General features: G+C 41.6%; 1 protein-coding gene across 10 annotated transcripts in view; it reads left to right on the top strand.

Moving 5' to 3' along the window:
* LOC139755954 (uncharacterized) overlaps positions 1–21348 on the top strand; it is a 209941-nt gene that overhangs the window by 55696 nt on the left and 132897 nt on the right. For all 10 annotated transcript variants that reach the window (XM_071674764.1, XM_071674767.1, XM_071674770.1 and 7 more), the window contains exon 3: positions 7823–7955. In XM_071674764.1, coding sequence (XP_071530865.1) covers positions 7823–7955 — 133 coding nt within the window. The remainder of the gene's footprint in view (positions 1–7822; positions 7956–21348) is intronic.

Here is a 21348-nt window from a genome sequence, read left to right as displayed (position 1 = left end):
TGCTTGCTCCAGATCCTTAAATGCCACATGAAAATCCATCTGTTTTTCTAAGTAGTTCTCTCATGCACTCTTCAAAGCAACCGCCTGATCCACATATCATCTACCACTTCTGAAACCACTCTGCTCCTGCCCAATCTGTTGCTCTGTTCATGTCTTCTCCCTCTCACTCAATACCTTTCCATATGATTTTGGAGATATACTCGACAGAATTATATCTCTGTGGGTTGAACACTTTAGTTTATCCCCATCGCCTTTAAACACTGGCACTATACATGCATTTCTCCAATCCTTTGACACTTGACCATGATTCATACATACGTTGGATATCCTTACTAAGAATCGACTACATTTACCATGATTCATACATACGTTGGATATCCTTACTAAGAAATCGACTACATAGTCACCCCTTTTCTCCCTTTCTTAATAAGTTCAACTGCAATACCGTCCAGTCCCGCTTTCTTGCCAGATTTTATTTTCTGCAAGGCTTTTGCCACCTCGCCCGTTTTCACCAAACCACTCTCCCTAACTCTTGTGCTACATATACCCCCTGACCTAAACACCCTTTATCTGCCACTGTCATTAAACACATTTAACAATTCTTTAGAATACTCGCTCCATCTCCTCCTTGCTCCATCACTACCTGTTATCACTTCCCTTCACCGATGTCCCCATTTGTTCTCTTATCTTTCGCATATTATTTACCTTCTTCCAAAACATCTTTTTATTCTCCTTAAAGTTTAATGATGCTCTCTGACTCCAACTCTCGTTTGTCCCTTGCACCTTCCTCTTGACCTCCTGCTGCTTTCTCATGTATATCCCCCAATCATTTTTGCTCCTTCCTTGTAAGTACCACCCAAATGCCTCACTTTTCTCTCACTAGTAACTTTACTTCATCCCTCCAGTCGCTACCCTTATTTTTTGCTGATCCACCTTTCGCATGCCACATGCATATTGTGCACATCCGTCACTGTTTCCCTAAATACCTTCCATTCCTCACCCACACCCACACCCCTCCCTTCATTTGCTCTCACCTTTTGCCATTCTGCACTCGATCTCTCCAGGGATTTCTTTCCACAAGTCTCCTTTCCAAACTCGACTCTTTCTCACCATGGTGTTCTCCCTGACATTGTCTCCTCCTTTTCAAAAACTTCTCCAAATCTTTACCCTTGCCTCCACAAAATAGTGATCAGACTTCCTACCAGTGCTCCCCCTCAGCACAGTTGCATCAAAAAGTCCTTTTTGCACACCCATCAATTGATACGTAATTGATAATGCCCGTTTACCATCTGTCTTTCTTACTTGTGTGTACTTGTGTATCCCTCTCTTTTTCAACCAGGTATTCCCAATTACCAGTCTTTATTCAGTTCACAATAGCACCAACTCTTCATCATTTCCATTCACAACACAGAATACCCCATGCACACCAATTATACCTCCAACTGCCATATTAATTACCTAAGCATTTAAATCACCCATTACTAATACCTGGTCTTGTGCACCAAAACTGCTGACACACTCACCCGACTGCTCCCAAAACACTTGCCTCTCATGATCTTTCTCCTCATGGTCGGTTGCATAAGCACCAATAATCGCTTATCTCATGCCATCCACTTTCATTCAGTTTAACCCACATTTATCCAGAATTTACTTCCTTACACACTTCCACAACTCCTGCTTCAAGAATAATGTTGCTCCTTCCATAGCTCTTGTCCTCTCACCAAACCCAGACTTTACTTCCAAGACATTTTCAAACCATTCCTCCCCTTTACCCTTGAGCTTTGTTTCACACTGAACCAGAACATCCAGGTTTCTTTCCTCAAATGTACTACCTATTTCTCCTTTGAGGAGGATGAGTACTCCTAGCTTGACTCCTCCTGTTTCCTCATTTAGAAATGGAAATACAAGAAGGGAAGGGTGTTCAGTCTCTGCTTCTGCCCCCTTTAGTCACCCTCTGCAACATGCTGGAATGTGGAGGTAGATTTCTCTACCATACCTCAGGGATGAACAAGTATGCAAGAAAAATGGAACTGTAATTATATATGGTTTTGATTGTAAATATGTGGATTTATGAACTTTTAGAAAAATCCATTATATTGATTTTAAAACATTTTTTAATGATTTTATTCTATTTGTGTTTAATACATGTTTATAAGAATAGAAAAATGAAACTGTTATGATATATGGTTTTGATTGTAAATATGAGGATTTTATTTATATTTATTTTGCTTTGTCGCTGTCTCCTGCGTTAGCGAGGTAGCACAAGGAAACAGATGAAAGAAGGGCCCAACCCACCCACATACACATATATATACATACATGTCCACACACGCACATATACATACCTATACATCTCTGCGTATACATAATACACACACAGACATGTACATATATACACATGTACATAATTCATACTGTCTGCCTTTATTCATTCTCATTGTCACTCCGCCACACATGAAATAACAACCCCCTCCCCCCTCATGTGTGTGAGGTGGCAGAAAAGACAACAAAGGCCACATTCGTTCACACTCAGTCTCTGTCATGTAATAATGCACTGAAACCACAGCTCCCTTTCCACATCCAGGCCCCACAGAACTTTCCATGGTTTACCCCAGGTGCTTCACATTCCCTGGTTCAATCCATTGACAGCACGTCGACCCCAGTATACCACATCGTTCCAACTCACTCTATTCATTGCACGCCTTTCACCCTCTTGTATGTTCAGGTCCCGATCACCCAAAATCTTTTTCACTCCATCTTTCCACCTCCAATTTGGTCTCCCACTTCTCCTCGTTCCATCCACCTCTGACACATATATGTATCCTCTTGGTCAATCTTTCCTCACTCATTCTCTCCATGTGACCAAACCATTTCAAAACACCCTCTTCTGCTCTCTCAACCACACTCTTTTTATTACCACACATCTCTCTTACCCTATTATTACTTACTCGATCAAACCACCTCACACCACATATTGTCCTCAAACATCTCATTTCTAGTACATCCACCCACCTCTGCACAACTCTATCCACAGCCCATGCCTTGCAACCATATAACATTGTTGGAACCACTATTCCTTCAAACATACCCATTTTTGCTTTCCGAGATAATGTTCTCGACTTCCACACATTCTTCAACGCTCCAAGAACTTTTGCCCCCTCCCCCACCCTATGATTCACTTCCGCTTCCATGGTTCCATCCGCTGCCAAATCCACTCCCAGATATCTAAAACATTTCACTTCCTCCAGTTTTTCTCCATTCAAACTTACCTCCCAGTTGACTTGTCCCTCAACCCTACTGTACCTAATAGCCTTGCTCTTATTCACATTCACTCTCAGCTTTCTTCTTTCACTCACTTTACCAAACTCAGTCACCAGCTTCTGCAGTTTCTCACACGAATCACCCACCAGCGCTGTATCATCAGCTAACAACAACTGACTCTCTTCCCAAGCTTTCTCATCCACAACAGACTTCATACTTGCCCTTCTTTCCAAAACTCTTGCATTTACCTCCCTAACAACCCCATCCATAAACAAATTGAACAACCATGGAGACATCACACATCCCTGCCGCAAACCAATATTCACTGAGAGCCAATCACTTTTCTCTCTTCCTTCACATACACATGCCTTACATCCTCGATAAAAACTTTTCACTGCTGCTAACAACTTGCCTCCCACACCATATATTCTTAATACCTTCTACAGAGCATCTCTATCAATTCTATCATATTCTTTCTCCAGATCCATAAATGCTACATAAAAATCCATTTGCTTTTCTAAGTATTTCTCACATACATTCTTCAAAGCAAACACCTGATCCACACATCCTCTACCACTTCTGAAACCACACTGCTCTTCCCCAATCTGATGCTCTGTACATGCCTTCACTCTCTCAATCAATACCCTCCCATTAACTTTTAAAAAATCCATTATATTGATTTTTTTTGTTTTTACTCTGTGATATATTCATCAGAATAGAGTTCTGTTGTTAATGACCTTTGTTGTTGTTGAGGTAGATAATTCTAAATTGGTCTCTGTGGTTTAGTAGTTATCATTCCTGACCGTAATTCATTTATGGGCTGCCCACATTTAAGTGCATAAGTTCAAATCCTGGTTGCAGCAGTCAGTACTGTCAGCTTTGCTGTTCATCCACCCTAAGGGGATGGTCAATTAATTGGTTGCCTGGCTCAGGCTAGGATGTATATATAATATTAAGGAGATGGCCTTCATTAGGGCCTCAGTTTTCCTTGCCATCTTGGCTAACCAAAAAAATGATCAGTCAGTCACAATACTTAGAAGTCTTAAGATATTTTCAAAGCACGACCTTCCTTGAATGATTGTTGTCTGTTAGTAAGGTATGGTTATTTTTCCCTTAAAAGTGGTTATCCATAAGCTTTCTGATTACCTTTTCCATTGTTTAACAGACCACACTTGTTAGAGAGACTAGTCTGTAATTGATTGCAATTTCCTAATCTTTATTCTTTAAGATTGACAGAACTTTTGCCCTCTCACTCCTTTGGCTCTACTGCTTCCTCAAGTGACATATATCAACAGCAGTTTAAGTGGCTTAGTAAGTGTCTTTATACATTCCTGCAGCACATTTGGAGAGACTTCATTAGGACCTTGAGCCTTATGAGTCGAGGTGTTTTGATAACTTAGTTACATCTTTTCTGTCATTTCTGACACCACTTCATCCCATCTTGGTGCTGGGGCCTTAGTGTTCTTGGCTTTGAAAACAATTTTGAACTTAATATGTAAGTCCTTGCTCATTTACTCATTATCCTTTACATTTCTTCCATCCAAATCACATATACTAGATGTATGTTCTTTTGACTGGCTATTTGCTAATGATGAGCTTGGAGAAAAGTTTTGTATTGTTATTTACCATCTCCACAATATTCTAATTGATGTTTCTTTGCTCCTTCCTCCTTAGCTTGCAGTACATTACTCCTTTTTGGCACTCATACCTTTCAAACTAGGTTGACCTCCCCTGAGAGTACATCTCTCTCTTTTTAACATTTATGAATTAGCCCTATCTTTCTCCATTTCAGTATTGCAACTCCGTTTCTTGTTGGTGGTATGGTAAAACCTTTTCAGTTATTTGAAAGTTTTTAACATATTAGATAATTCAGAAGTTGTATTATTTTAAAATGTTTTCCCTGGGGATAGAGGAGAAAAAATACTTTCCACGTATTCCCTGCATGTCATAAAAAGCAACTAAAAAGGGTGGAAATCCCCCCTGCAGTTTTTACTTTGCAAAAAGAGGGAACAGAGAAGAAAGCCATGTGAGGATTTTCCTTTTAAGGCTTGGTCCTCTGTTCTTGATGCTACCTCACCAACATAGGAAATGCGAATGTGTGAAAAAAAGAAAATTTTACATAAAGGAAATAATGTATTTATTTTATTTATCATACTTTGTTGCTGTTTCCCGAGTTAGTGAGGTAGCGCAAGGAAACAGACTAAAGAATAGCCCAACCCACCCACATACACATATATGTACATACATGCCCACATACACATATATGTATACCTATACATTTCAATACATTATCTCAGAAAGCAAAAATGGGTATGTTTGAAGGAATAGTGGTTCCAACAATGTTGTATGGTTGCGAGGCGTGGGCTATGGATAGAGTTGTGCGCAGGAGGATGGATGTGCTGGAAATGAGATGTTTGAGGACAATGTGTGGTGTGAGGTGGTTTGATCGAGTAAGTAACGTAAGGGTAAGAGAGATGTGTGGAAATAAAAAGAGCGTGGTTGAGAGAGCAGAAGAGGGTGTTTTGAAATGGTTTGGGCACATGGAGAGAATGAGTGAGGAAAGATTGACCAAGAGGATATATGTGTCGGAGGTGGAGGGAACGAGGAGAAGTGGGAAACCAAATTGGAGGTGGAAAGATGGAGTGAAAAAGATTTTGTGTGATCGGGGCCTGAACATGCAGGAGGGTGAAAGGAGGGCAAGGAATAGAGTGAATTGGATCGATGTGGTATACCGGGGTTGACGTGCTGTCAGTGGATTGAATCAGGGCATGTGAAGCGTCTGGGGTAAACCATGGAAAGCTGTGTAGGTATGTATATTTGCGTGTGTGGACGTATGTATATACATGTGTATGGGGGTGGGTTGGGCCATTTCTTTCGTCTATTTCCTTGCGCTACCTCGCAAACGCGGGAGACAGCGACAAAGCTAAAAAAAAAAAAAAAAAAATTCAATGTATACATACATATACATACACAGACATATACATATATGCACGTGTATATTCATACTTGCTGCCTCTATTCATTCCCATTGCCACCCCGCCACACATGAAATAGCATCCCCAGGTAGCGCTTGGAAAAGCAAAAGGCCACATTTGTTCACACTGTCTTTAGCTGTCATGTGTAATGCACTCAAACCACAGCTCCCTTTCCACGTCCAGGCCCCACAAAACTTGCCATAATTTACCCCAGGCACTTCACATGGTTCAATACATTGACAGTACGTCGAGTCCGGTATACCACATCATTCCAATTCACTCTATTCCTTGCATGCCTTTCATCCTCCTGCATGTTCAGGCCCCGATTGCTCAAAATCTTTTTCACTCCATCCTTCCACCTCCAATTTGGTCTCCCACTTATCCTCTTTCCCACCACCTCTGACACATATATCCTCTTCGTCAGTCTTTCCTTACTCATTCTCTCTATATGACCAAACCATTTTAGAACACCCTCTTCTGCTCTCTCAACCACACTCTTTATTACCACACGTCTCTCTTACCCTTTCATTACTTACTCGATCAAATCACCTCACAGCACATATTGTCCTCAAACATCTCATTTCCAACACAGCCACTCTACTCCACACAACCCTATCTGTAGCCCATGCCTCGCAACCATATAACATTGTTGGAGTCACTATTCCTTCAAACATACCCTTCAAACATATTCCTTCAAACATACATTCTCGCCTTTCACATATTCTTCAGTGCTCCCAGAACCTTTCTCCCCCTCCCCTACCCGGTGACTTGCTTCCATGGTTTCATCTGCTGCTAAGTCCACTCTAAGATATCTAAAACACTTCACTTCCTCCAGTTTTTCTCCATTCAAACTTACCTCCCAGTTCACTTGTCCCTCAGTCCTACTGAACCTAATATCCTTGCTGTTATTCACATTTACTCTCAACTTTCTCTTTTCACACACTTTACCAAAGTCAGTTGCCAACCTCTGCAGTTTCTTACTCGAATCAGCCACCAGTGCTGTATCATCAGTGAACAATAACTGACTCGCTTCTCAAGCCCTCTCATCCACAACAGACTGCATATTTGCCTCTCTCTCCAAAACTCTTGCATTCAACTCCCTAACCACCCCATCCATAAACAAACAACCATGGAGACATCACTCACCCCTGCCGCAAACCGATATTCACTGGGAACCAATCACTTTCCTCTCTTCCTACTTAAACACATGCCTTACATCCTTAGTAAAAACTTTTCACTGCTTCTGGCAACTTACCTCCCACACCATATACATTTAAAACCTTCCTCAAAGCATCTTTATCAACTCATCATATGTCTTTTCCAGATCCATAAATGTTACATACAAATCCAACTGTTTTTCTAAGTATTTCTCTCATACATTCTTCAGAGCAAGCACCTGATCCACGTAAACTCTACCACTTTTGAAACCACACTGCTATTCCCCAATCTGCCTTTACATGCCTTTACCCCTCTCAGTCAATACCCTCCCATATAATTTCCCAGGAATACTTGACAAACTTTTGCCTCTGAACTACTTATTGTGTGTTTTATTTGATAAGAATTAAAGGCAGGGTGTTCATTTACAGCAAACTGATATGCCAACTATTCAAGAGGAAACTTTGAAGGCTTCAAGAGAGAATACAAAAGAAGAGAAGCAAGAAGACTCTACGTCAGAATTAATGGAGCCTCTGCTTGTGCCTGATGCTAATGATACTAGAGGTGAATAGCATACCTTTGTGCATTGTTATTGATCCATCCACTTTATTAACACAAAAAAAATATTTCCTGATAGGTGCATGGAAGTGGATGAGACTGATGAGCAGTGCAGTTATGTCAGTTGTCATCAGACAAGCTCCTTTGGAATGGTCATGTGCATACAGCTTCATAGTTTACTCATGCACACCCACCTCTGTAAGGTGTATAAATGTAAAGAGTATAATTTTACTCTTATATAAAGCCTTTATACTTTTGCACTTAATTTTATTTGTCAAATAAGACCAAAGGTTTCATTCTTGCAGCATTCACACTTGAGTACTTCCGTTGCATTTGATCTCAAATTGTTGCTCTGGATTCATCTGAAATACCGCTAGCTCCAGTCAGTTCTCTCACTGCATATGTCCAAGTTTTCCATGATCTGCCTTTTCTTCTTGCACCTTCATCAAGATTACTAAAGATCTTTTTTGTCAGCATATCAACTGCCATATGTTCTCCATGAATATGCCATTATAAAAGGTATCTTATCCCTGGGGATAGGGGATTAAGAATACTTCCCACGTATTCCCTGCGTGTCGTAGAAGGTGACTAAAGGGGAGGGAGCGGGGGACTGGAAATCCTCCCCTCTCGTTTTTTTTTTAAATTTTCCAAAAGAAGGAACAGAGGGGGCCAGGTGAGGATATTCCAAAAAAGGCCCAGTCCTCTGTTCTTAGCGCTACCTCGCTAATGCGGGAAATGGCGAATAGTTTAAAAAAAAAAAGGTATCTATTCATATTGCTTTTAATAACTTGATACCACATATCCTATCTTGAAATGTTAAGCTTGGGTTTTACATACAAATATTAAAAAAGGAGTAATGCTTTCATTTGAGCCTCTTGTGCAATGTCCACATAAATTTTTTCCACTCATCAGAGTTTTGAGTGCAACTCCAAATCCTTTCTCATTCATGACAATAGACTTCAACATTCTTTTTTCTTGAATACTTAGATTTATTCAGAACTAACAGTACCTTACCATGTGAACTAATATTTCACTGTGACACTTAAGAAAATAGTATGTTTTCAGTATCTTTTTTGTGGGTGTCATTAAAATTACTTGCCATTTTATCCAGATCTTTCTGATTTGGCTAACAGATCATCATCTCCATTCGTCTGCAGTAATTTACACTTTTTGGATTAAAGTATAAAAGATCGGTAACCTTGGAGAAGACTGCATAACGTTTTGTTCATAAATGAGTGAAGCTTCTTGTAACTAATCAAAGGTTTGGTGATTCGGAGTTAGAGAAGAGTATTGAAATGATTTGTAGAATGTATGCACGATGCGAACAAAATGTACCCATTCATCATAAGAAGTTTTTATCGAGGATGTAAGGCATGTGTACATGTAGGAAGAGAGGAAAGTGATTGGTTCTCAGTGAATGTTGGTTTGCGGCAGGGATGTGTGATGTCTCCATGGTTGTTTAATTTGTTTATGGATGGGGTTGTTAGGGAGATGAATGCAAGAGTTTTGTAAAGAGGGGCAAGTGTGCAGTCTGTTGTGGATGAGAGAGCTTGGGAAGTGAGTCAGTTGTTATTCGCTAGTGATACAGCACTGGTGGCTGATTCAGGTGAGAAACTGCAGAAGCTGGTGGCTGAGTTTGGTAAAGTGTGTGAAAGAAGAAAGCAGAGAATAAATGTGAATAAGAGCAAGATTATTAGGTACATTAGGGTTGAGGGACAAGTCTATTGGGAGGTAAGTTTGAATGGAGAAAAACTGGAGGAAGTTAAGTGTTTTAGATATCTGGGAGTGGATTTGGCAGCGAATGGAACCATGGAAGCTGAAGTGAATCATAGGGTGGGGGAGGGGGCGAAAGTTCTGGATGCGTTGAAGAGTGTGTGGAAGTCAAGAACATTATCTTGGAAAGCAAAAATGGGTATGTTTGAAGGAATAGTTGTTCCAACAATGTTATATGGTTGCGAGGCGTGAGCTATAGATAGAGTTGTGCGGAGGAGGGTGGATGTGTTGGAAATGAGTTGTTTGAGGACAATATGTGGTGTGAGGTGGTTTGATCAAGTAAGTAATGAAAGGGTAAGAGAGATGTGTGGCAATAAAAAGAGTGTGGTTGAGAGAGCAGAAGAGGGTGTTTGAAATGATTTGGTCACATGGAGAGAATGAGTGAGGAAAGATTGACCAAGAGGATATATGTGTCAGAGGTGGAGGGAATGAAGAGAAGTGGGAGACCAACTTGGAGGTGGAAAGATGAAGTGAAAAAGATTTTGAGTGATCTGGGCCTGAACATGCAGGAGAGTGAAAGGCATGCAAGAAATTGGGTGAATTAGAACGATGTGGTATACCGGGGTTGACGTGCTGTCAATGGATTGAACCAGGGCATGTGAAGCGTCTGGGGTAAACCATGGAAAGTTCTGTGGGGCCTGGATGTGGAAAGGGAGCTGTGGTTTCGGTGCATTACGCATGACAGGTAGAGACTGAGTGTGAACAAATGTGGCCTTTGTTGTCTTTTTCTAGTGCTACCTTGCACACATGCGGAAGGAGGGGGTTGTTATTTCATGTGTGGCGGGGTGGCGATGGGAATGAATAAAGGCAGCAAGTATGAATTATGTACATTTGTATATATGTATATGTCTGTGTGTGTGTATATATATGTATACGATGAGATGTATAGGTATGTATATGTGCGTGTGTGGACGTGTATGTATATACATGTGTATGTGGGTGGGTTGGGCCATTCTTTTGTATGTTTCCTTGCACTACCTCGCTAACATGGGAGACAGTGACAAAGTATAATAAATAAATAAAATAAAATCATAAGAAGTGAAAAAGATACTGATTTTTCTTTATGTTAGCCAAGACAGCACGGTCAATTGAAGCCTTATTTATTGAAAGAATACTTCCCACGTATTCGCTGCGTGTCGTAGAAGGCGACTTAAAAGGGAGGGAGTGGGGGGCTGGAAATCCTCCCCTCTTGTTTTTAATTTTCCAAAAGAAGGAACAGAGAAGGGGGCCAAGTGAGGATTTCCCTCAAAGGCTCAGTCCTCTGTTCTTAATGCTACCTCGCTAACATGGGAAATGGCGAATAGTATAAAAAAAGGAAAATCTTTAACAATATACTTTGTGTGTGGGTTCTGTATATGTGAGCAGATGTGTCTTTCCTTGTCTGTTTCCTGGTGCTACCCCGCTAAGATGGGAAACAATAAGTTTGAAAAGAAAAATATTTATGTGTATGAAGTTCTACATCAAACACAGACCACTATTATGGAAAGTTCTGTGATATCTGGAAATCCTCTCCTGTTTTACTTTTTCAAAAGAAGGAATGAAAAAGAGGGCCATGTGAAGATTTTTCCCTCTATGGCACAGTCGTCTGTTCTTGACACCACCTTGCTGACAAATGAAATGGCGAATATATATGATTTTTTATGATATATAGGGGGTAGAGGAGAAAAAATGCTTCCCATGTATTCATTGTGTGTCGTAGAAAGTGAGTAAAGGGGGCTGGAAACCCTCCCTTCCTTTTATTTCAATTTCAAAAAGGGGAACAGGAGGAGGAGTTAAGCGGGGAGTGCTCATCCTCTTATAAAGCTCAGGCTGGGGTGTCTGAGTGTTTGTGGGTGTAACCAAGATGAGAAGAAAGGAGAGATAGGGAGTATGTTTGAGGAAAGAAACATGGATGTTCTGGCTCAGAGTGAAATGAAGCTTAAGGGTAAAGAGTAAGAATGGATTGGAAAAGTATTGGGAGTAAAGTCATTGGTTGGTGAGAGGACAAGAGCTCAGGAAGGAGTAGCACTACTCCTGAAGCAGGAGTTTTGGGAGTGTGTGATAGAGTGTAAGAGAGTAAATTCTAGGTTGATGTGGATAAAACTGAATGTGGATGGAGAAAGATGGGTGATTATTGGTATTTATTCACCTGGTAATGAGAAGAAAGATCATGAGAGGCAAGTGTTTTGGGAGCAGCCGAGTGAGTGTGTCAGCAGCTTTGGTGCACGAGACTGGGTATTAGTGATGGATGATTTAAATGTGAAGGTGGGTAATGTGGCAGTTGAGATTATAATTGGTGTACATGGGTATTCATTGGTGTGAATGGAAATGGTAAAGAGCTTGTGGATTTGTGCTGAAAAGAGACTGGTGATTGGGAATACCTGGTTTAAAAAGAGAGATACATAAGTATACCTATTTGAGTAAGAGAGATGGTCAAAGGGCATTATTGCTTGTTAATTGATAGGCTTGTGAAAGGGAGAGACTTTGGTGTGTGAGAAACTGCAGAAGTTGGTGACTGAGTTTGGAAAAGTGTGTGAAAGGAGGATGTTGAAAGTCAATGTAGATAAGAGCAAGGTTAATAGGTTCAGCAGGGTTGAGGGACAAGTTAGTCGGGATGCAAGTTTGAATGGAGAAAAATTGGAGGAAGTGAAGTGTTTTAGATATCTGATAGTGGACTTAGCAGCGAATGGAACCATGGATGCAGAAGCGAGTCCAAGGGAAGGGAAGGGGGCGTAGGTTCTGGGAGCAGTGAGGAATGTGTGGAAAGAGAGAACGTGGTCTTGGAGAGCGAAAATAGGTATGTTTTAAGGGGTAGTAGTTCCAACAATATTATGTGGTTGCAAGTTATGGGATATAGGTAGAGTTGTAAGGAAGAGGGTGGTTGTGTTGAAAATGGTGAATATTTATCATTATTTTATGATATATAGGGGTTATGGGATAAAGATTACTTCCCATCTATTCCCTGCGTGTTGTAGAAGGCAACTAAAAGGGGAGAGAGTGAGGGGAGGGGTGCTGGAATTTCTCCCCTCCTGTTTTAATTTTCCCAAAAGAAGGAACAGAGAAGGGGGCCATGTGAAGATATTCCCTCTAAGGCATAGTTCTCTTTTCTTGACATTACCTTGCTTATGTGGGAAATGGTGAATATGTATGAAAAAATATATATGTATTTGAATATATGTTTTTAAATTTCTAAAGAGGGAAATGGAAGGAGTCAAGCTTGGAGTGCTCACCCTCCTCGAACGCTCAGACTGGGGTGTCTGAATTTGTGTGGATGTAACCAAGATGAGACGAAAGGAGAGATAGGTAATATGTTTGAGGAAAGAGACCTGGATATTCTGAGTGAAATGAAGCTCATGGGTGAAGGGTAATAGTGGTTTGGAAAAGTCTTGAGAGTAAAGTCAGGGGTTGGTGAGAGGATAAGAGCAAAACTCCTGAAACAGGCATTGTGGGAGTATGTGATAGAGTGTAAGAAAGTAAATTCTGAATTGATGTAGGAAAAATTGAAAGTAGATAGAGAGAGATGGGTGATTGTTGGAGCCTATGCACCTGGTCATGAGAAGAAAGAGCATGAGAGGCAAGTGTTCTGGTAGCAGTTCAGCGAGTGTATTAGCAACTTTGATGCACGAGACCAGGTTATATGGGTCTTAAATGCAAAGGTGATTAATGTGGTAGTTGAAGGCATAATTGATGTACATGGGGTGTTCATTGTTGTTAATGGAAATGGAGAACTTTTGGATTTGTGTTCTGAAAAAAACTGGTGATTGGGAATACCTGGTTTAAAAAGAGATATATGCAAGTTGGTGATTGGGAATACCTGGTTTAAAGAGAGATATGTGTAAGAGATATATGTAAGTAGAAGGCATGTATATGATTGGGAAGAGAGGAAAGTGATTGGTTCTCAGTGAATGTCGGTTTGTGGCAAGGGTGGGTGATGTTTCCTTGGTTGTTAGTTTGTTTATGGATGGGGTTGTTAGGGAGGTGAATGCAAGAGTTTTGGAGAGAGGGGCAAGTATGCAGTCTGTTGTGGATGAGAGAGCTTGGGAAGTGAGTCAGTTGTTGTTCACTGATGATACAGCGCTGGTGGCTGATTTGGGTGAGAAGCTGCAGAGGCTGGTGACTGAGTTTGGTAAAGTGTGTGAAAGAAGAAAGCTGAGAGTAAATGTGAATAAGATCAAGGTTATTAGGTACAGTAAGGTTGAGGGACAAGTCAATTGGGAGTTAAGTTTGAATGGAGAAAAACTGGAGGAAGTGAAGTGTTTTAGATATCTGGGAGTGGATTTGGCAGCGGATGGAACCATGGAAGCTGAAGTGAGTCACAGGGTGGGGGAGGGGTTGAAAGTCTGGGAGCTCTGAAATATGTGCGGAAGGGGAGAACATTATCTCGGAAAGTAAAAATGGGTATGTTTGAAGGAATAGTGGTTCCATATGGTTGCGAGGCATGGGCTGTAGATAGAGTTGTGTGGAGGAGGATGGATATGTTGGAAATGAGATGTTTGAGGACAATATGTGGTGTGAAATGGTTTGATTGAGTAAGTAATGAAAGGGTAAGAGATATGTGTGGTAATAAAAAGAGTGTGGTTGAGAGAGCAGAAGAGTGTGTTTTGGAATGGTTTGGTCACATGGAGAGAATGAGTGAGGAAAGATTGACAAAGAGGATACATGTGTCAGAGGTGGAGGGAACAAGTAGAAGTGGGATACCAAATTGGAGGTGGAAGGATGGAATGAAAAAGATTTTGAATGATCGGGGACTGAACATGCAGGAGGGTGAAAGGCATGCAAGAAATATAGTGAATTAGAACGATGTGGTATACCGAGGTTGACGTGCTGTCAATAGATTGAACCAGGGCATGTGAAGCGTCTAGGGTAAACCATGGAAAGTCATGTGGGGCCTGGATGTGGAAAGGGAGCTGTGGTTTCGGTGCATTACTCATGACAGGTAGAGACTGAGTGTGAACAAATGTGGCCTTTGTTGTCTTTTCCAATTCTACCTTGCGCACATGCGAGGGGAGGGGGTTGTCATTTCATGTGGGGAGGGGTGGTGACGGGAATTGATAAAGGCAGACAGTATGAATTATGTACATGTGTGTATATGTCTATGTATGTATATATATGTATATGTTGAAATGTATAAGTATGTATATGTGTGTGTGTGTGTGGATGTGTATGTATATACATGTGTATGTGGGTAGGTTGGGCCATTCTTTCGTCTGTTTCCGTGCGCTACCTCACTAACGCAGGAGACAGCGACAAAATATGATAAATGAATATAAAATATGAATAGATAATACATAAGTATACATATGTGAGTAGGAGTAATGGTCACAGGGCATTATTGGACTGTGTGTTAGTTGATAGGTGTGTAACAGAGAATTTTGGATGTGCTGAAAGGGGCAGCTGGAGGGATGTCTTATCACTATCTTGTGGAGGCAAAGGTGAAGATTTGTAGAGGCTTTCAGAAAAGAAGAGAGAATGTTGGGAAGAAAAGGGTGGTGAGAGTGAGTGAGTTTGGAATGGAGACTCATGTGAGGAAGTATCTGGAGAGATTGAACATGAGGGGAATGGGTGAGGAATGGGATGTATTTAGGAAGCAGTGATGGCTTGTGCAAAAGATGCATGTGGTATGAAAAAGGTGGGAGGTGGGCAGATTAGAAAGGGTAGCGAATGGTGGGATGAAATAAGGTTGTGAGTAAAAGAGAAGAGAGAGGTGTTTGAACAATTTTTTCAGGGAAGTAGGGCAAATGATGAGGAGATGTATAAAAGAAAGTGGCAGGAGGTCAAAAGAAAGGTGCAAGAGATGAAAAAAAGAGGGCAAATGAGAGTTGGGGTGAGCGAGTATCGTTAAATTTTAGGGAGGATAAAAAGATGTTTTGGAAGGAGGTAAATTATTTGTGTAAGACAAGAGAACAAATGGGAACAAATAGTGAAGGGTGCAGGTGGAGAGGTAGTAACATGTAGTGAAGAAGTTAGTAGGAGATGCAGTGAGTATTTTGAAGGTTTGTTGAATGTGTTAGATGATACAGTGGCAGATATAGGGTGTTTTGGTTGGTGTGGTGTGCAAAGTGAGAGGGTTAGGGATAATGGTTTGGTAAACAGAAAAGAGGTTGTTAAAGCTTTGCGGAAGATGAAAGCCAACAAGGCAGTGGGTTTGGTTGGTATTGCAGTGGAATTGATCAAAAAAGGGGGGTGACTGTGTTGTTGATTTGTTGGTAGGGATATTCATTGTATGTATGGATCGTGGTGAAGTGCCAGAGGATTGGTGAAATGCATGCATAGTGCCATTGTACGAAGGTAAAGGGGATAAAGGTGAGTGTTCAAATTACAGAGACATTAGTTTGTTGAGTATTCATGGGAAATTATATGGAAGGGTATTGACTGAGAGGGTAAAGGCATGCATGGAGCATCAGATTGGGGAAGAACAGTGTGGTTTCAGAAGTGGTAGAGGCTGTTTGGATCAGGTGTATGCTTTGAAGAATGTTTGTGAGAAATACTTAGATAAACAGATGGATTTGTATGTAGCATTTATGGATCTGGAGAAGGTGTATGATAGAGATGATAGAGAAGCTTTGTGGAAGGTTTTAAGAGTATATGGTGTGGGAGGTAAGTTGATAGAAGCAGCGAAAAGTTTATCAAGGATGTAATGCATGTGTATGAGAAGGAAGAGAGGGAAGTGATTGGTTCTCAGTGAATGTCGCTTTGCGGCAGGGGTGCGAGATGTCTCCAGGGTTTGATTTGTTGATGGATGGAGTCGTTAGGGAGGTGAGTGCAAGAGTTTTGGAGAGAGGAGCAAGTATGCAGTCTGTTGTGGATGAAAGGGATTGAGAAGGGAGTCAGTTGTTTGCTGATGATACAGCACTGGTGGCTGATTTGGGTGAGAAACTGCAGAAGTTGGTGACTGAGTTTGGTAAAGTGTATGAAAAAAGTTGAGAGTAAATGTGAACATGAGCTCTGTGTCATGTGTGGCCAGGTGGCGGTGGGAATGGATGAAGGCAGCAAGTATGCAGCAAGACTGCATACTTGCCCCTCTCTCCAAAACTTTTGCATTCACCTCCCTAACAACTCCATCCATAAACAAATTAAACAACCATGGAGACATCATGCACCCCTGCTGCAAACCGACATTCACTGAGAGCCAATTGCTTTCCTTTCTTCCTATTCGTACACATGCCACACATCTTTGATAAAAGATTTTCACTGCTTGTTGCAACTTACCTCCCACACCATATACTCTTAATACCTTGCACAAAGCATCTCTATCAGCTCTATCATGTTCCTTCTCCAGATCCATAGATGCTACGTACAAATCCATCTTTTTCTAAGTATTTCTCACATACATTCTTCAAAGCAAACACCAGATCCACACATCCTCAACCACACTGCTCTTCCCCAGTCTGATGCTCTGTACATGCCTTAACCCTCTTAGTCAATACCCTCCCATATAATTTCCCAGGAATACTCAACAAACTTGTACCTCTGTAATTTGAACACTCACTTTTATCCCCTTTGCCTTGGTACAATGGCTCTATGCATGCATTCTGCCAATTCTCAGGCACTTCACCATGAACCATACATACATCAAATATCCTTACCAACCAGTATATATATATTGAAATGTATAGGTATGTATATGTGTGTGTTTGGGCGTTTATGTATGTGCATGAGTGTGTGTGTCGGTGGGTGGGTCGGGCCATTCTTTTGTCTGTTTCCCTACGCTACCTCGCTGGTGCGGGAGACAGTGACAGTATGATATAAGATATGTAATTTATTTATACGTGAAAGACCTTTGGATGTTAATGTGCTGAGAGGTGCAACTGGAGGGATGTCTGATCATTATCTTGTGGAGGCGAAGGTGAAGATTTGTAGAGGTTTTCGGAAAAGAAGAGAGAATGTAGGGGTGAAGAGTAAGTGAGCTTGGGAAGGAGACTTGTGTGAGGAAGTACCAGGAGAGATTGAGTGCAGAATGGAAAAAGGTGAGAGCAAAGAACATGAGCTCATGGGAGTGGGGGAGGAATGGGATGTATTTAGGGAAGCAGTGATGGCTTGCGCAAAAGATGCTTGTGGCATGAGAAGCGTGGGAGAGGGCAGATTAGAAAGGGTAATGAGTGGTGGAATAAAGAAGTAAGATTATTAGTGAAAGAGAAGAGAGAGGCATTTGGACGATTTTTGCAGGGAATAATGCAAATGAGTGGGAGATGTATAAAAGAAACAGGCAAGAGGTCAAGAGAAAGGTGCAAGAGGTGAAAAAGAGGGCAAATGAGAGTTGGGGTGAGAGAGTATAATTAAATTTTAGGGAGAATAAAAGATGTTTTGGAAGGAGGTAAATAAAGTGCGTGAGACAAAAGAACAAATGGGAACTTTGGTGAAGGGAGCTAATGGGGAGGTGATAACAAGTAGTGGTGATGCGAGAAGATGGAATGAGTATTTTGAAGGTTTGTGGAATGTGTTAGATGGTAGAGTGGCAGATATAGGGTGTTTTGGTTGAGGTGGTTTGCGAAGTGAGAGGGTTAGGGAGAATGATTTGATAAACAGAGAAGAGGTAGTAAAAGCTTTGCAGAAGATGAAAGCTGGCAAGGCAGCAGGATTGGATGGTATTGCAGTAAAATTTATCAAAGAAAGGGGTGACTGTGTTGTTGACTGGTTGGTAAGGATATTTGATGTATGTACGACTTATGGTGAGGTGTCTGAGGATTGGCAGAATGCATGCATAGTGCCTTTGTACAAAGCCAGAGGGGATAAAGGTGAGTGCTCAAATTACAGAGGTATAAGTTTGTTGAGTATTCCTGGGAAATTCTATGGGAGGGTATTGATTGAGAGGGTGAAAGCATGTACAGAGCATCAGATTGGGGAAGAGCAGGGTGGTTTCAGAAGTGGTAGAGGATGTATGGATCAGGTGTTTACTCTGAGGAATGTATGTGAGAAATACTTAGAAAAGCAAATTGATTTGTATGTAGCATTTATGGATCTGGAGAAGGCATATGATAGAGTTGATAGAGATGCTCTGTGGAAGGTATTAAGAGTATGTGTTGTGGGAGGAAAGTTGCTAGAAGCAGTGAAAAGTTCTTATCGAGGATGTAAGTCATGTGTATGAGTAGGAAGAGAGGAAAGTGATTGGTTCTCAGTGAATGTTGGTTGCTCAGGGGTGCGTAATGGGGTTGTTAGGGAGGTAAATGCAAGAGTTTTGGAGAGAGGGCACGTATGCAGTCTGTTGTGGATGAGAGAGCTTGGGAAGTGAGTTAGTTGTTGTTCGCTGATGATACAGCACTGGTGGCTGATTCGGGTGAGAAACTGCAGGAGGTGGTGACTGAGTTTGGTAAAGTGTGTAAAAGAAGAAAGCTGAGAGTAAATTGACTTGAGGGGACAAGTCAGTTGGGAGGCAAGTTTGAATGGAGAAAAACTGGAGGAAATGAAGTGTTTTAGATATCTGGGAGTGTATTTGGCAGAGTATGGAACTATGGAAGTGGTAGTCAGTCACAGGGTGGGGGAGGGGGCGAAAGTTCTGGCAGCGTTCAAAATGTGTGGAAGGCGAGATCATTATCTCGGAAAGCAAAAATGGGTATGTTTGAAGGAATAGTGGTTCCAACAATGTTGTATGGTTGTGAGGCGTGGGCTATGGATAGAGTTGTGCGCAGGAGGATGGATGTGCTGGAAATGAGATGTTTGAGGACAATGTGTGGTGTGAGGTGGTTTGATCGAGTAAGTAACGTAAGGGTAAGAGAGATGTGTGGAAATATAAAGAGCGTGGTTGAGAGAGCAGAAGAGGGTGTTTTGAAATGGTTTGGGCACATGGAGAGAATGAGTGAGGAAAGATTGACCAAGAGGATATATGTGTCGGAGCTGGAGGGAAGGAGGAGAAGAGGGAGACCAAATTGGAGGTGGAAAGATGGAGTGAAAAAGATTTTGTGTGATCGGGGCCTGAGCATGCAGGAGGGTGAAAGGAGGGCAAGGAATAGAGTGAATTGGAGCGATGTGGTATACCGGGGTTGACGTGCTGTCAGTGGATTGAATCAAGGCATGTGAAGCGTCTGGGGTAAACCATGGAAAGCTGTGTAGGTATGTATATTTGCGTGTGTGGACGTATGTATATACATGTGTATGGGGTGGGTTGGGCCATTTCTTTCGTCTGTTTCCTTGCGCTACCTCGCAAACGCGGAAGACAGCGACAAAGCATAAAAAAAAAAAATGATTCATGGTGAGGTGCCTGAGGATTGGCGGAATGCATGCATGTTGCCATTGTACGAAGGCAAAGGGGATATTGGTGAGTGCTCAAATTACAGAGGTGTAAGTTTGTTGAGTATTCCTGGGAAATTATATGGGAGGGTATTGATTGAGAGGATGAAGGCATGTACAGCGCATCAGATTGGGGAAGAGCAGTGTGGTTTCAGAAGTGGTAGAGGATGTGTGGATCAGGTGTTTGCTTTGAAGAATGTATGTGAGAAATACTTAGAAAAGCAAATGGATTTGTATGTAGCATTTATGGATCTGGAGAAGGCATATGATAGAGTTGATAGAGATGCTCTGTGGAAGGTACTAAGAATATATGGTGTGGGAGGCAAGTTGTTAGAAGCAGTGAAAAGTTTTTATCAAGGATGTAAGGCAAATGTACGTGTAGGAAGAGAGGAAAGTGATCGGTTCTCAGTGAATGTTGGTTCGTGGCAGGGGTGCTTGATGTCTCCATGGTTGTTTAATTTGTTTATGGATGGGGTTGTTAGGGAGGTGAATGCAAGAGCTTTGGAGAGGGGGCAAGTATGCAGTCTGTTGTGGGTGAGAGAGCTGGGGAAGTGAGTCAGTTGTTCGCTGATAACAGAGCACTGGTGGCCGATTCGGGAGAAACTGCAGAAGCTGGTGACTTACGGTAAAGTGTGTGAAAGAAGAAAGCTGAGAGTAAATGTGTATAAGAGCAAGGTTATTAGGTATAGTAGAGTTGAGGGACAAGTCAATTGGGAGGTAAGTTTGATTGGAGAAAAACTGGAGGAAGTGAAGTGTATTAGATATCTGGGAGTTTATTTGGCAGCGGATGGAACCATGGAAGCGGAAGTGAGTCACAGGGTAGGGGAGCTGACAAAAGTTCTGGGAGCATTGAAAAATGTGTGGAAGGGGAGAACATTATCTCGGAAAGCAAAAATGGGTATGTTTGAAGGAATAGTGGTTCCAGCAATGTTATATGTTTGCTAGGCATGGGCAATAGATAGTTGTGCAGAGGAGGGTGGATGTGTAGAAAGTGATATGTTTGAGGACAGTATGTGATGTGAGGTGGTTTGATCGAGTAAGTAATGAAAGGGTATGAGAGATGTGTGGTGATAAAAAGAGTATGGTTGAGAGAGCAGAAGAAGATGTTTTGAAATGGTTTTGTCACATGGAGAGAATGAGTGAGGAAAGATTGACAAAGAGGATATATGTGTCAGAGGTGGAGGGAATGAGGAGAAGTGGGAGACCAAATAGGAGGTGGATAGATGGAGTGAAAAAGACATTGAGCGATCGGTGTCTGAATATGCAGGAGGGACAAAGGTGTGCAAGGAATAGAGTGAATTGGAACGATGTGGTATAACGGGGTGGACGCGCTGTCGGTGGATTGAACCAGGGTATGTGAAGTGTTTGGGTTAAACTGTGGAAAGTTTTGTGGGGCCTGGATGTGGAAAGGGAGCTGTCTTTT

The sequence above is a fragment of the Panulirus ornatus genome, chromosome 20 (assembly GCF_036320965.1).
Source record: "Panulirus ornatus isolate Po-2019 chromosome 20, ASM3632096v1, whole genome shotgun sequence".
Taxonomy (NCBI): Eukaryota; Metazoa; Arthropoda; class Malacostraca; order Decapoda; family Palinuridae; genus Panulirus; species Panulirus ornatus.
Note: the sequence above shows the minus strand (reverse complement) of the source record. Positions and strands in the feature narration are given on the sequence as shown.